The sequence below is a fragment of the Acartia tonsa genome, chromosome 11 (genome assembly GCF_053477335.1).
Source record: "Acartia tonsa isolate MP-2025a chromosome 11, ASM5347733v1, whole genome shotgun sequence".
In the NCBI taxonomy this organism is placed as follows: domain Eukaryota; kingdom Metazoa; phylum Arthropoda; class Copepoda; order Calanoida; family Acartiidae; genus Acartia; species Acartia tonsa.
In genome coordinates this window covers 9,960,924-9,976,065 of record NC_137270.1, presented here as the reverse complement: position 1 = coordinate 9,976,065, position 15,142 = coordinate 9,960,924, and the positions used below count along the sequence as shown (strand labels likewise).

General features: G+C 31.7%; 1 protein-coding gene and 1 long non-coding RNA gene across 2 annotated transcripts in view; both read right to left on the bottom strand.

The window, feature by feature from the left end:
* The window catches only part of LOC145332053 (neural cell adhesion molecule 2-like), an 88,161-nt gene that overhangs the window by 21,887 nt on the left and 51,132 nt on the right, over window positions 1-15,142 (bottom strand). Inside the window, exons 20-24 of the mRNA XM_080176961.1 lie at window positions 14,337-14,443; window positions 13,547-13,597; window positions 11,565-11,603; window positions 10,866-10,963; window positions 10,435-10,542 (exon numbers count right to left, since the gene is read on the bottom strand). Coding sequence (XP_080033087.1) covers window positions 10,435-10,542; window positions 10,866-10,963; window positions 11,565-11,603; window positions 13,547-13,597; window positions 14,337-14,443 — 403 coding nt within the window. The remainder of the gene's footprint in view (window positions 1-10,434; window positions 10,543-10,865; window positions 10,964-11,564; window positions 11,604-13,546; window positions 13,598-14,336; window positions 14,444-15,142) is intronic.
* Window positions 1,436-2,698, bottom strand: LOC145332705 (uncharacterized). Its single transcript, XR_013884277.1, has 2 exons — window positions 2,478-2,698; window positions 1,436-1,550 (listed from the first exon to the last, which is right to left on the bottom strand). It is a non-coding gene; the product is annotated as an uncharacterized LOC145332705 (long non-coding RNA).

Genomic DNA, 15,142 nt, shown 5'->3' with positions numbered 1-15,142 from the left:
TTTATATAATTAGGATCAGTCCGTCTGCAACAGTTATCTGAATAGAAATATAAGAATAGAAGCATATTCTGAACCCTTTTTTCGTCAAATCTAAGAAGGAACATTTCTAGCAGACAAAAGTATTGTTTACTTTCGACTCAAGCTGATGTGGATTCTTAAAAAATGATAAGACTCGCTACTTGATAGTGAGGCAAAATTATTTTTGTGAAAAATCATCCAAAAGCACATTAAAAATCTACAAAAATTAAACGAAATCATATGTTAATAACCCTTTAAAGATTTTATATAATTTTTGTAGATTTTTTTATTTGATTTTGGAGGATTTTTCACAAAAGTAATTTTGCCTCACCAGCGAGTAGTCAGCTTAACTTTTTTTTAAAGAATCCACCTTGTTTCGAAGCTTTTAAATTTAAACGAAATTTTTGTGCAATTAATTATGATTCCGCAAAGCTTTCTACTAAGAAAATATACTGTTTACAGCTGACTTTTAACTACGTATGAAACGAAAAAAAACATGCATTTGTAACAAGATGTGTACAAAATTTCAACCAATGAAATTAAATGTATGTACCAATGCGATTCTCCTATTGGCTCAATCAGACATTCCCTCTCTTTCTTAGTACCTTAATTGTTATCTGTAAGGTCGACTTTAATAGAAATAAATAAGTATATCTTTAATAATTCTAATCTGTGTAATTTGGCGAGAAAAAGCAATAAAATTTGGCAGGATACTGGTTTTGACTGTAGCTTCAGTTTTGCCGCCGTTTCTTAACAGTTTTATATTGTACCATATTAGAGCAACTGCCATGCAATACTTTAGATATACTCCTATTTTAAAACTCACACCTTTGCGGAATTCTGCGAAAGCTATCGCCCTCATTTTTTTTAGATTTAAACCTGTCCAGAGACCTACAGCTCCTTAACCTGAAGCCTTCTTCAAAAATCTTAAAACTTGGGAAAATTCCTTACATTTAATTTTTTTGTACTTCGCTACTTATGGTTGTTGTCTTCTAAAATCTAATATTTTATTTGAAACGAATTTAGGACAGCAATTTATATTACCTACCTATCTAATTTATTGTTACATAAAAATCACTGCTCCAAGGCAATATTGATAGTGTCAAAAGCAAAGCTTTTATATAATTAGGGTTAATACGTCAGGTTAGTTAAGAAAGGTTAGAAATGTTCTAGCGATTTCAAACTTTGCATGGCAATTACTGTAACTGTGTCCTATAGATAGGCGGTTGTGGCTAATTTATCCGCTTGGCATCCACGGATTCATTACAAAATTTCATCGAGTTTTTAATACTGTAAATTTATAAACCTATGTAACTTCGTAAAAATAGGGTTCACAATCCAAATCCGGAATCCGCCCATTTATGACCAATTAAGATTTGCAGCCATATTTAAGAAAAACTAAAGGAAAACAAAAATATGTTGCATGTTCTTTATTGAAATTTTAAAAAAATAACAAAATTTTCTAAAACACCAGGCCTTGTGGTTTGGGTGGGAGCTTATTCATTTGGTTACTTTGGCTTGATTATCCACAGCTGAAAAAAATAAAATATTTTAATAAAAACTGGCATTAACAAGCGTCGACAAAAATGATTAGTATCTTCAAATCATTAGGTAGGTATTCAAGATATATAGGCAAATGAAAAATCAGACTCAGCTAGAGAAATCCATGGAATAACAAGAATGACAACATCCATAAATAGCAAAGACTTGGTAGGTTCTATTTTCCCTATATTGAACAAAAAATAGGAAAAGAAACGGCTGGCGGCTTAGCCGTTTAACCATTTTTAGGCTATTTTAAGGGCAAATCCATCACGAAACCGCATAATACACATGATATGATTTAAAGCAAAATATGTATCAAACAGACATACCAAGGATTACTTCATGCCAAGTTTTTTTAATGAAATTCGGATTAAAGTGACATTTGATCATTGATTAAGGATGGTTGCATTACCCCCCTCCCCCCTTTTATGGATGCGAATACGTACAAGTAGTATTAGCAGGGTGTGTATATTCTGCACAAGATTCCTTTTGGACCATGGAAAGAAAACGAAATTGCGGGTTTCGTCATATTTTCAGGAGAGGAGGACAATTATTATATTTCCCCAACCACATGTGTTATATTTTTCTCCCCCTTTATCTGAGTCAACCATGCAAAATATACACCCCTGGGTCACGGGTGTTAAAATCAATAATAGTTCAAAACCACCAAAAAAATACAAAAAACTTGCTAAAAGGCAGTCTAACTGCCATGAATGTTTTCTTAAACTGACAGGAAATTTAATTTTAATATACTTTTCTTAAAACAATTTTGAAAATTGAGCCATAAGCACCAAACATATGGGGGATAATGGAAAAACATAAAAATACCCTAAAACCTGCTAAATATCATTATCCCCTTTCCGTTTTAAACAGACGGACAGACGAAATAATAAAGTGGCTTCACAAAAAAATCCTACCTTTATATTTGCTGATTTTGATCTTGCATCTGTCTTAATGATACCACAGATTCCTCAGAACATTCTCTTTTTACTTTCATGAGCATGGTGTGAGATTTTTTGCTGCCGTGTTTATCAGGATTTGAACTGGATGAAGCTGCTAGCTTTACTGCCCCTGGAGGATTTCTTCTCTTCCTGGCCGCGACTGCTTATTGTTTGCTTGTATTAGGTTTATTTCTCACCTATTAATGTGCACAATACTCAAAACAAATAAAAACAAGATTTTTATGAATAAAAACTTGCAACATTAAAACCTTTTTTTTAATCCTTAATAAGGGGGGGTTTTTTAATGCAACCATCTCGTAATCAGTGAGCAAATGACACTTAGAATTCGAATTTCGATCTGAACTTTTTCATGAGTAATCCTTGGTAGGTCTATTTTCCCTAAATCGAACAAAAAGTTGGAAAAGTAACGGCTAGCGGCTCAGCCGTTCAGCCGTTTTTTGCCTATTTTCAGGGTAAATCCATCATCAATTACATAGGAATCGACTTTTTAAAACATATATTTGGTTTAATTCATGTTAAATGATAGCAATAACCAATTTTAAAACTTCTAGTACCAACAGCTACCGTCTAGAACCGTTTGATACCGTTTTGGAGTAGAAAAGAGTATTATGTTGAGAGAGGTTTCATTACTAATTTGCAAAATAAATATCAAAAAAATGGCCGTTAGCCATTACTTTTCCAACTTTTTGTTCGATTTAGGGAAAATAGACCTACCAAGGATTACTCATGCAAAATTATAGATGGAAATTCGAATTCTAAGTGCCATTTGCTCACTGATTACGAGATGGTTGCATTAAACCCCCCCCCCCCCCTTTTATAAAGTTACCCACTCTGTAAATTCAATTATTGGTTTAAAAGTTTAATCACTGCTAGTTTTAATCTTAGGCTAACCAATTAAGATTTCATAACAGTGCCCAAAGATAAGAAAATGAATAAATCTTTTAAATTTGGTAACACTAAGGTGAGGTGGGCTAATCCGGTAATTTTTGTGGTTAAAAAAATGGGATAGTTAATAAGGGGGGGGGGGGAGTTATGCCACTTTCGCGTGGTTATTAGGCTAGGTATTGATGTGAGACTAAAGGTTATTTGAGATAAAAGTATACTTTTCGGTAGTACTTCCGGGGCTCAAAACCTCCCTAAAAATGAACCTAACTTTAATTTTCTCAGAAACCATTTAACCAATAGGGATGATTTCTTAAACTTAAGCTGTTATGCTTTTTGAGCCCTGGGGGGGTTGGTACAAAATTGAAAAAAAAACCAACTAGGGTTTGTAATCCAACTAATTTTTGGACCAATAAATGGATTCTCTGCGGATTCCGGATTCTTATTTTTTTTGATGGTTTTCTGATTCCGGATTCCAGCAATATTCTAAAAGGTTTTTAAAAAAAAATTAAGTAGTGATGGCTATCCGTAGAATTTTTGGGCCGGATTCGGATTCCGGATTCTTAAAAGAATCCGTCAAAAAAAGTGGCGGATTCAGGATTCTAGCAGTCTTTTTAAAGGCTTTTTAAAAAATTAAGTGCTACATATGTCCTAAAAATTAATGTTCTTGGTGTTCTCTATAATTCACTTCCGAGAATCGAGCCAGATTTTAAAATTTTTTATATGTAATGATGATAATCTTTGATTTCATAAAGCGAGAGTTGAAAGAAAAAACTCAAGACGCTCATTTTAGCATATTAATGAAGAATCCGGAATCCGCTATTAAAAAACGGATTCGATTCCAAAATTTGCCCAAATATTGGGCGGATTCTGGATCCCGGATCCGGATTGCCAACCCTAAAATTAAGGGATTAAATTATACTGGGTACTGGGAAGAATCTACAGCTGCGATTTTTTTTATATTTTCTGATATTATCTCCACTTGGTGTAGGTGGGGAATGATGGGAGTGGGGATCTTTGCCTTCAAAGACATAAGACGCTAATTTTAGTCTAACAATTAAGAATCCAAATAAAAAATGGGTGGATTCCAGATTCTGGATTCGGATTGCCAACCCTAATTTTAACCGTAAAAAATTGATGAAAAACGGCCATTCAAGCATAAATAATTAAAATTAGTAGGGTAAGGCGGGGCTAAGCTGGTAATTTTTTCGGTTTTTTGAAAAAAAAATTAGGTAAATATTAATATTTTCAATTGAAACCAAGACCATTAGAAAACTTACAGAAAAGATAATAAGGTCCTTAGGACGTTATCCTAGGACTTTTAGAAGTTTGTCATAATTGGACTCAAAGAAATTACCGATCATTATCCCACAGTGGGGCTAATCCGGTAACGTCTTTTCAACCTAAGAAAAATCAATGCAAAACGGCCAAACGGCCAGTCAAACTTAAATAATCATAATTAGTATCGGTTATAAGGATTATCCACAAAAATTTTCATAACGATTGGACCATTCCTTCTATGTCAAAAATATTTTTTTTAAAAAGATTTTAATAAGAAACAAATTTGCTTTTATGTTATTTTCTGTCATTTGAAAGGAACATGGGAAGGTCATTTTATGAATTTAGGTATAAAATTACCGAATTAACTCCTCCCTGAAAATAGCCCCCCTCACCCTATAATTTGCAGTCCAATGAACCCAAAAAAAAAAAAAAAAAATAATCCCTACCACTTAGTTTTAGAAAATGTATAAGTATCATTCCTAAAGACTATTCTTGATCATCTGTATCACTTTAATAACTGGCCTCCAATCCTCAAATACTTCAGACTACTAAACACCTTAAAAAAAATATTATCATAGTGAAACACTATGTTGAATGTGTTACAGATATTCGAAAAAAAGCTAATTCTGTTTAACAAGAACTCATTCCTAATATTAAAATATGAGAATAATGAATGGAATTTAAGGTTCCAGGACAAACACAGAAGTGACAAACGTCAGAGGGAACAAGAACAAAAGTGTCCAAAATATTAAATTAATTAAGTATTTCGGATCATAGAAAGAAAACGATGTTGCTGGTTTCATCGTATTTTCACAGTAGCTTTTGAAGAGTTATTTTAGGTTAGGTTAGGTAAAGTAAATGTTAATGATTGCCCCGCAGGGCTAGATCCCCGGCAAGGTTTGACAGGTTTCAAAACAATACCTGGGGAAATTGGTTTTGAACCATTATTGTCAAGGATTAAAGGACGCAAAGCGCCGCCGTAGAAATTCTTGTCATAATTTTAATGATTCTGAAAAATAAAATAAAGTAAAATTATTTCATATGTGTGATTAAATAAGATATTTGAATTACAATGTTATTTTCAATATCAAGGTTTTATCAAACATTCATTTAAACTCTTTTTCTTCGACTAAATTATTTATAATACAAATAAAGACTACTAATAGATCAAAAGGTCACATTGAATAATAATAACTATGTTTGTAGTTTGTTCAAAAGTACAGTCTATTTCAATAACTTATGTAACTAGTAAGGCAGGTAGCTGGTGTGTGTCTGTATGGTATGGACTCTGCCTATAGTAGAATTTCATTTCCACTTCTCTTAGTTCTTTAAACCAAGGGGAAGAAAACACCCCTTCTCCTTTCATAACCCCCCCCCCCCATATGAAAATCGTTTCCACAGAATTTTAAGTAGAACGCACTCCTCTGTCTTCTGCCTATTCAAAAGGAAATTAATCCCCCCCCCCCTCCCCTCCTCACTAGCATGTCCTGACTTAGTCTATCAGCTCAATTTTTTCTCTGAATTTTACTTATTTCGAACTTTACTCCACTGTTTATGATAAACTTTTGGAAAATCAAAAAAAACATCCCAAAACGTTTTTTCTGAAAAGTAATTTCTTATATTGAAATAAGGAATTAATCCCCAGAGACTAAACCATCTCTAAAAAATTTTAATTATGTAGAGGCTAGACTAAACTAAAAAAAGTTCTTTCTGACCGGTATTTTTTTAAATCTAAAAAGCACACTTTTTTCTATGCTTGAATGTAAAAAGAAATGGGTTACATCGAGGATAAGCCATGTCTAACAACTTTTATTTCATAGAGTCTAAACTATTAATCAATCATTTAGAAAGCACACCAATCTTCTCGCTTGCATTGCCATTTCCATCAATATTTTAATAGACCGATCTCCTTCATTGTATCAGCTGATTTGGACCAAAAATAAAGGAGTTTGCCAACCATGCAAAGTTTATAATATGTAAATGGGGATGTAAAAAAAAACAATAAATAGGATGATACTAGCAGTTACGCAACAACTAGAGGCCTTCTTTAGGGGCATTTGATGCAGAGAAGGGTGTACTTTTCATCAAATACAAATGTCCAACTCTATGGTTTTTATTTAATTTTTATCTTTTGAGAGGGTTAGTTATTTTTTTTCCTGGGGCAATTTCTCCAGTTTCTTTTATATAGGCATTGATAATTGTATAGGGGCATGCCTTGTATAGGTATATTTTTTGAAGAAAAAAAATAGTTTGATATAATAATTAAAAATAATTATGTAGAAATTTTAGTTTCAAATTGGTCTAATATTTTATGTGTTGGCTACTGTAAAGGATTATGATTTAAGTTTGATAGATAGATAGCCGGTTAGGGAGGGGGTAACGGTCAAGAGAAGGGGAGAAATGATAATAATGTACAGTGGTGTTTATTTAAAAAAAGAAAAAAATATTTAAGAAATAATTTTTGTTAAAATAAAAATTTTTGATTTTGATGATAGGACAATTAATTAGAATTAATCTTCTTCATAAGTGTTACATTTACATAAAATCGTGGAATAAAGAGTTAATTTTATTGGTAGTTTTAAATAAACACTGAATATGGGATTACATAAATGTACTCTTTGATTCCTATTTCCTATTGTTGAGTTCTGATATTCTGTTCAAGAGAGGGATAAAAAAGGCTATATTTTTCTATTTGAAGGAAAACCTATGCTTTGTGGTATTTTGCTATTTGAAGGATAGAAAAGCTAAGGATCTTGCTGGATCTTTCTATCTTTCTGCCCTTCTATGCTGTTATGAAATTCATAATTGGCAAAAAAATATATTTTAAAAAAATATGTAATGAGCCTAGTAAAAAATCAAGAGACTACATTATTGTAGAGAATCTACATTTCTAAATTTTAAATTGATAATTTTGGCCCTCAATATTTCCACCTGGCCACTAAAGCTGTGAGAACATACACAGACACTAACACACATAGTACAAGGGCAGTCAGAAAGCTTCAACTGTACTTTACAAACAACATTGTTACTCCATTTGTGTTATGATATCCTGGTTTATTGAAAACAAAAAAGCAAAGTTTTTCTGTCTGTAGCTTAAGATCTCATAAATTGAAAGGACAGAAATGCTATGTTTTCCAAGAATTTGCTATGTGAAGGACAGAAATGCTAAGTTTTCCAAGAATTTGCTATGTTTTGCAAGAATTTGCTATGTTTTGCCAGAATTTGCAATGTTTTGCAAGAATTAGCTATGTGAAGGACAGAAAAGCAAAGTTTTCCAAGAATTTGCTATGTTTTGCCATAATTTGCTATGTTTTGCAAGAATTAGCTATGTGAAGGACAGAAAAGCTAAGTTTTCCAAGAATTTGCTATGTTTTGCAAGAATTTGCTATGTTTTGCCATAATTTGCTATGTTTTGCAAGAATTAGCTATGTGAAGGACAGAAAAGCTAAGTTTTCCAAGAATTTGCTATGTTTTGCCAGAATTTGCTATGTTTTGCAAGAATTAGCTATGTGAAGGACAGAAAAGCAAAGTTTTCCAAGAATTTGCTATGTTTTGCCATAATTTGCTATGTTTTGCAAGAATTAGCTATGTGAAGGACAGAAAAGCTAAGTTTTCCAAGAATTTGCTATGTTTTGCAAGAATTTGCTATGTTTTGCCATAATTTGCTATGTTTTGCAAGAATTAGCTATGTGAAGGACAGAAAAGCTAAGTTTTCCAAGAATTTGCTATGTTTTGCAAGAATTTGCTATGTTTTGCTATAATTTGCTATGTTTTGCAAGAATTAGCTATGTGAAGGACAGAAAAGCTAAGTTTTCCAAGAATTTGCAATGTTTTGCCAGAATTTGCTATGTTTTGCAAGAATTTGCTATGTTTTGTAAGATTTTGCTATGTTTTGCAAGAATTAGCTATGTGAAGGACAGAAAAGCTAAGTTTTCCAAGAATTTGCTATTTTTTGCAAGAATTTGCTATGTTTTGCCAGAATTTGCTATGCTTTGCAAGAATTAGCTATGTTTTGTAAGAATTTGCTATGTTTTGTAAGAATTTGCTATGTTTTGCAAGAATTAGCTATGTGAAGGACAGAAAAGCTAAGTTTTCCAAGAATTTGCTATGTTTTGCAAGAATTAGCTATGTGAAGGACAGAAAAGCTAAGTTTTCAAAGAATTTGCTATTTTTTGCAAGAATTTGGTATGTTGTGCAAGAATTTGCTATGTTTTGCCAGAATTTGCTATGTTTTGCAAGAATTTGCTATGTTTTGTAAGAATTTGCTATGTTTTGCAAGAATTTGCTATGTGAAGGACAGAAAAGCTAAGTTTTGCAAGAATTTGCTATGTTTTGCAAGAATTTGGTATGTTTTGCAAGAATTTGCTATGTGAAGGACAGAAATGCTATGTTTTGCAAGAATTTGCTATGTTTTGCCAGAATTTGCTATTTTTTGCAAGAATTTGCTATGTTTTGCCAGAATTTGCTATGTTTTGCAAGAATTTGCTATGTTTTGTAAGAATTTGCTATGTTTTGCAAGAATTAGCTATGTGAAGGACAGAAAAGCTAAGTTTTCCAAGAATTTGCAATGTTTTGCAAGAATTTGCTATGTTTTGGCAGAATTTGCTATGTTTTGCAAGAATTTGCTATGTTTTGCCAGAATTTGCTATGTTTTGCAAGAATTTGCTATGTTTTGTAAGAATTTGCTATGTTTTGCAAGAATTAGCTATGTGAAGGACAGAAAAGCTAAGTTTTCCAAGAATTTGCAATGTTTTGCAAGAATTTGCTATGTTTTGCAAGAATTTGCTATGTTTTGCCAGAATTTGCTATGTTTTGCCAGAATTTGCTATGTTTTGCAAGAATTTGCTATGTTTTGCAAGAATTTGCTATGTGAAGGACAGAAAAGCTATGTTTAGTAAGGTTTTGCTATGTAAAGGACAGAAAAGCTAAGTTTTGCAACATGAAGGACATAAGCAGCCTTCCTAATGTAAGAATTTGTCAGACAAAGGACATAAGTCACCTTCCTTAAGTTAGATTTTGTTAGATGAAGGACATAAGTAGCCTTCCTTAGACCAATTTCCAGTGACTTCTGTCCTAATTAGGAATGACTTTGTTTTCTTTCCATGATCCATGTAATCTTGTGAAAATATGCCAAGATTCACAAAGAATTATTATTATTCTTTAGATATTTCATTTTATTTCTTAATGTTTTATTTATTATTTATTTAAAACTTCTTAATTGTTTTTTGCTTAAGTTTTCAATACATTTAGAACTTATTGAGTTCTCCATTTTGGAAAAGCTTTTCATACAGCTTTAGGTTTTTTTTCTGCTCCCTTTTTATCCCTTTAAAGACAGGGTGCTTAATGCTATGGGCGCATCCGCTTTTATACATTCAACCCCTTAATAAGATCAATAGAACTACCGCGTATGTTGGAACAATCCGACCACTTTATTGGCTTAAAAGTGTACATTATCCATGGATGGGTATTTTTATTTTAATCCATATAATAAGTAAGCTATAAAAAAAGTTGAATTTCTTAGGTGAAATTTTATTGTTTACAAATTTTCTCGATCTTATCACACGATTGAATCAAATTCTTCTTATTGCCTGGTAGTAAATCGTTTCTGTCTAACAACATATCTCTTTCTTTATCTATCTATCTATTGATCTATATTTTAGTATATCTGACTATTGATCTATATATTGGTCTATCTATCTATTGCTCTTTCTATTTATCCATCTACTTTTCTATCTATCTATCTACAAACCTTTGTAATGAAGCATATTTGAACTGATGAGACAAAGGTGTGTGTCCACTTGTAGGTTTAGCCAGGGTAGAGTAACCCACCCCCAACACGCCCCCAGGACTCAGCTCCCTGAAAAAAATATATATTTAGAAAAATAGGTAATCTATAAATATTAATCAGGGCCTATTAAATTTTAAAATTAATTAGATCTTCCATGATTAGGCTCTTAAAAATATACTAATTTATCCAGATGTCTATCTACCTATCTATCTTTTTATATATATTCAAATAAACTTTTGGTTGATGATACTAATATTTCTATCAGAATCAGAGTTCCATTTCAGAGTTATTTCTAATATCAATATCTACCCAGCTTTCTATCTATTCATTTATCAAGCTATCTATCTACCTATCTATCTTTCTATATATCTAGATATATCTATCAAATATACCTTTCATTTCTGACGCCAATATTTCTGTCCGAGTCAGAGTTGTTAATTTCAGAAAATCCTGAGCTATCAGAACTGCATAAACTCTTATTGTCCTCAGTCTGAAAAAGAATGTTTTTTTTTAAAATAAAAGAGAGATTCTAGTAACAATAAGGTTAGAAAGCATCACAACTATAAAACCAGTATTCTGCGATTAGGTAAAAAGTACTATCACTGTAGTATGGGGATTCTTAGAACATTTGGATAAAATAATTTAAGTGAGCATCTCTATAATCAAATATTAAAGAACATCTCCTTAAGTATGCTGTATACAAGCATTTTACGACATATTTAAAGTACATTTAACTTTTGTTCGGATTTATTTTATTTTTTCAAGTGGTTTAACGACTGTTTAATTTGTGGCTGTTAACCTTTATGTGTGGATGCTTTCATTCATGTTTTTATTGAAATGTAAAATGTACTGGTAGTGGTACCCAAACTTTTATTTAAACGATTTCCATTCATTGCTTTTAAAAACCTTTACTATTAATTATCAAATCATGATGAGTTGGCATAAACTATCTTAAGTGTCCAAACTTTACTTCCATCCCTTAAGATACCTGTTTCAACTCCATTTAATTCTGTGTTTAAAGTATAGACGAACAGACATACAATGCATGAAAGTAGCTGCGCTCTAAAAGTGTGCAACAAAAATCTACCAACCTGCTTCTGATGGAAGTATAAATCTGAATCTCGGGGCTTCTACAAAAATAATTAATTATTAATCATGGTTCTGTGCTTTTCAGGGACTTCAGAGATATATCATTAGTTTTTTGGTGTGTTCTCGAGAAAATTATGTGTTTCAAAAACACAAATGGAGGTGCTAAACCCTCAAAGAAAATATATTAAACCATCTCAGGACAGTAACTATATTCCTTAAAAAGAAAAGCCATGTCGGTTCTGTGGTTATCAAAATCTAAAATTGCAGACGGACAGACAGACTGAAGGGTAGACCAAGATAATTTTACTTTGTTTACTGTATTACTATTAACTGTTCTTCGACAGGTTGCTGATGCTGAGGTACTTTGATCAAGTTTGCTCTTGTTTATTTTACTTTTTATATCTAATATTAGGCCAAGCATATAATCAAAACTTAGTCCTATTCCGGGGTTCGCCATAAAACCGTTATTTAATGTTAAAACGGCGGTAACAAAATTTCAACCCCTTTGTTTCCTCTAGTAGCATATGGCAAGACTACAATTTTATTATGCATTGTTATATCCCTTGAATTCTTTGAATGCAGCCCAAACCCTAAAACAATACATAGTACCAGAGGGGCTTAATAATCAAAAAGGTAGAACACAAAAATGGCAAACCTATTTTAGAGTCTAAAGACATGCGTTTATTATAAATTGAAATGCATCTTAAACAAAATCCATATTTTTCACTTGTATATTTTTTTTAAATTTCACCCCTAATAGTCGGGCCCCCTTCATCTATCCATATTTGAATGAAAGAGACAAAACCCCATATATATGCATTTAATATAATATGTATAATGTTGCAAAATTAATGGTAGCCAATTTTAAGATCATCCAAAAATCAATCTGAATCCCTATCAAAGTTTGGTGGGAAAATATTAATAGAAAATCTTAAGACTTGATAGATGTTTAATCAATACAACAAAAATTAAGAACGATTTTGTACAAAAGTCGAATTTTTTTTGGTTAAAATGAGAACATTAACATGTGATATAATATGATACTTTTAAAGGTATTGTCAATAAATTAATAAATAACAGAGAGGGTTAGTATATTAAACTATAAATTACACTAGTCCCCAAAATATTAAAAATGTTTTATCTCATTCGTTGGCTTAAAAACTTTTCCCTCAGTAATTTTAAACAGATGATATAATTAAAAACCTAACAAAAAATTTTCGTCCAGTATCCTATACTACTAAATCTTAAAGGTAACAAATTAACCTACACATATGTTTTAAGCTTCGCTTACGTAAAACATATTATGTATTATATTTTTCTATCTTCTTTAATCTATTTATCTATCTATATCTGTCTAAGTTTCTGTAAAGTTTTGAATCAATTTATATTTGTAACAAATTTATGATTCTAACCTATATTTCAAAATAACTTTTTGTTTCTTTAATTTCAACTTTTAGCTTTTCTTATTGTTTTATCTTTCTCTATATTTCTTTTCTGTTATGTAAAATTTACAGTGTACTCTCCTTCCAAATCTACTAAAAGTGTTCATGTATAACATTTTATTGTCTGTCCGTTAAGATCTCGCGAGATGATTGAGTTCTTCATTTATAGGAAGATTCGCAAAATGGAATAAGGCTATTATTTTTTTTAAGCGAAGCTTTTCTATAATTAGGGTCGATCCGTCCGTCCGTCCGTACGTCACAGACAGTTAGCTCCTTTCGTTAATTTAAACAGATGGTTCCTGTAGTAGTTACGTACAATTTAGAAAGCGTAGCAACTCTATAATTGTTAATTTCAAGTCTTGGGATTGTTTTAGGCTAATATTGTTCTCCATATTTCTCCATTCGAGTAGGGGGCCCATGATGCTAAACGCGAACGCACCTACTACACAAAAGAAAAAGTGTCTTAGGCCCAAACTACCGAGATTATTTTAACAACTAAAGATATCTTAATAGACAAATAAGAAGAACAAAAAAAAGCAAACCTGGCTTAAATTATCAGGTGTATGAGCGGCTAAATATTCCTCTCCATTTCCCTAAATATTAAGATTTTATTAAAAAACAAGGATGAAGAAATACCTACCTAGCAAAACTTTAAAAAAAAGGTAGCATGCTATCGAAGCAGAGTAGCATAAAGTAATGCTGCTCTATATTCGGTTCTTTCTATAGCATAAAAGCCTCTCAGAACTTTTTTTTCACTTCTTTAATTTTTATCCTCTCTCTCTTCTCTCTCTTTCACTCTCTTTTAATTTATGCTACTATTGTGCGACTTCGCCCCATACTCTGCTACGATATCGATGACGAACTCGCATGCTACCTTTTGCTTGAAAGGTCGATTTTCCAACGTTTATCGCCAAAAAATTAGGTGTTAATTCATGGCGAATAGGATTTGAGGTAGCATAGAAATCGGTTCATATATTGCACGAGCTCGAAGGCGACTCTATGGCGAAATATCTTGCTGGGTAAAAGCAAAGCTCACTAATCACATATAATAATTAAATAACCTGAAAATTATACTGGTACCCAAATATTTGTACATAAAACAACATGTTCTCGAATTCGTTGGCTTAACAGCTACATGGACTTTTATTAAATATTTATTGGTTGGTACAAACTATAAGCAAATAAACTTTTCCACCAATCGTTTTATTCTACAGATGGGGTAATTTAGTTTGCATAATTAGGGATGTACATCAACTTATCTTCCATTGTCTTATCCCTAAAGATCCCTGCAAAAACCAAACAAGGATAACTTTATCCAATTATAATACTTACATTATTATGAAAATGAAAGCTTGGTGGAGGTTGGGGTCTGGCTGATAGTGAAGGGCAGAGACTCGAACCACGAGATATACAACGGATTCCAAGACCAACAATTAGACCTACAAAATATATTTTATATTAAGGTTGATAGCACACAAAAAGTATCTTAGTATCTTAGATTTTGTCCCATTAGAAAATTTAACACTAAGAAAACGTATTTCAAGAAATTTCTCTTTATAAACATATTCAAGTTAAATATAAAATGCGCCAGTCATATTATTGCGCTTTCTATAGCAATATAGAACAGACAGACGTACAGTCATTCTGTATAGAATGACTAGTTTACCAAATTAAATCTATGAAAAATAATGTAAGTTGTTAAGGTTTTTAAAAGCCATTTGAATGAGTATTATATTACTCATTCTTCGTAGTTTTCTAGTGTTCTAATAATTGACAGACTAACATACATTCATTCGTTATAGAGTAGCTATTCAAATAAAAAATCTATTGCAAATAATAAAAGTTGTTGATGTTGGTTTGTGAGGGAGAGAATACTTTTTTGTTCTTTAGTGTGTGTTCTCTAGAGCAATAATTTGCCTACATTTGTTCAGAACTTCTACATTACTGCGCTTTTATTTTAGATATTAAAACATTTTTTAAAATCTTTAATTTACCAAAAGAGGTTATAAAAAGATATTAAAGTATTATTAGATATTCTAATAACATAACTAAGTATTTTTTTTTTAGATAAAAAAATACTATATTTATTTACTATAGTATTAGTTATGCCTCTAATATATAGGGGCTCTGTACGTAGA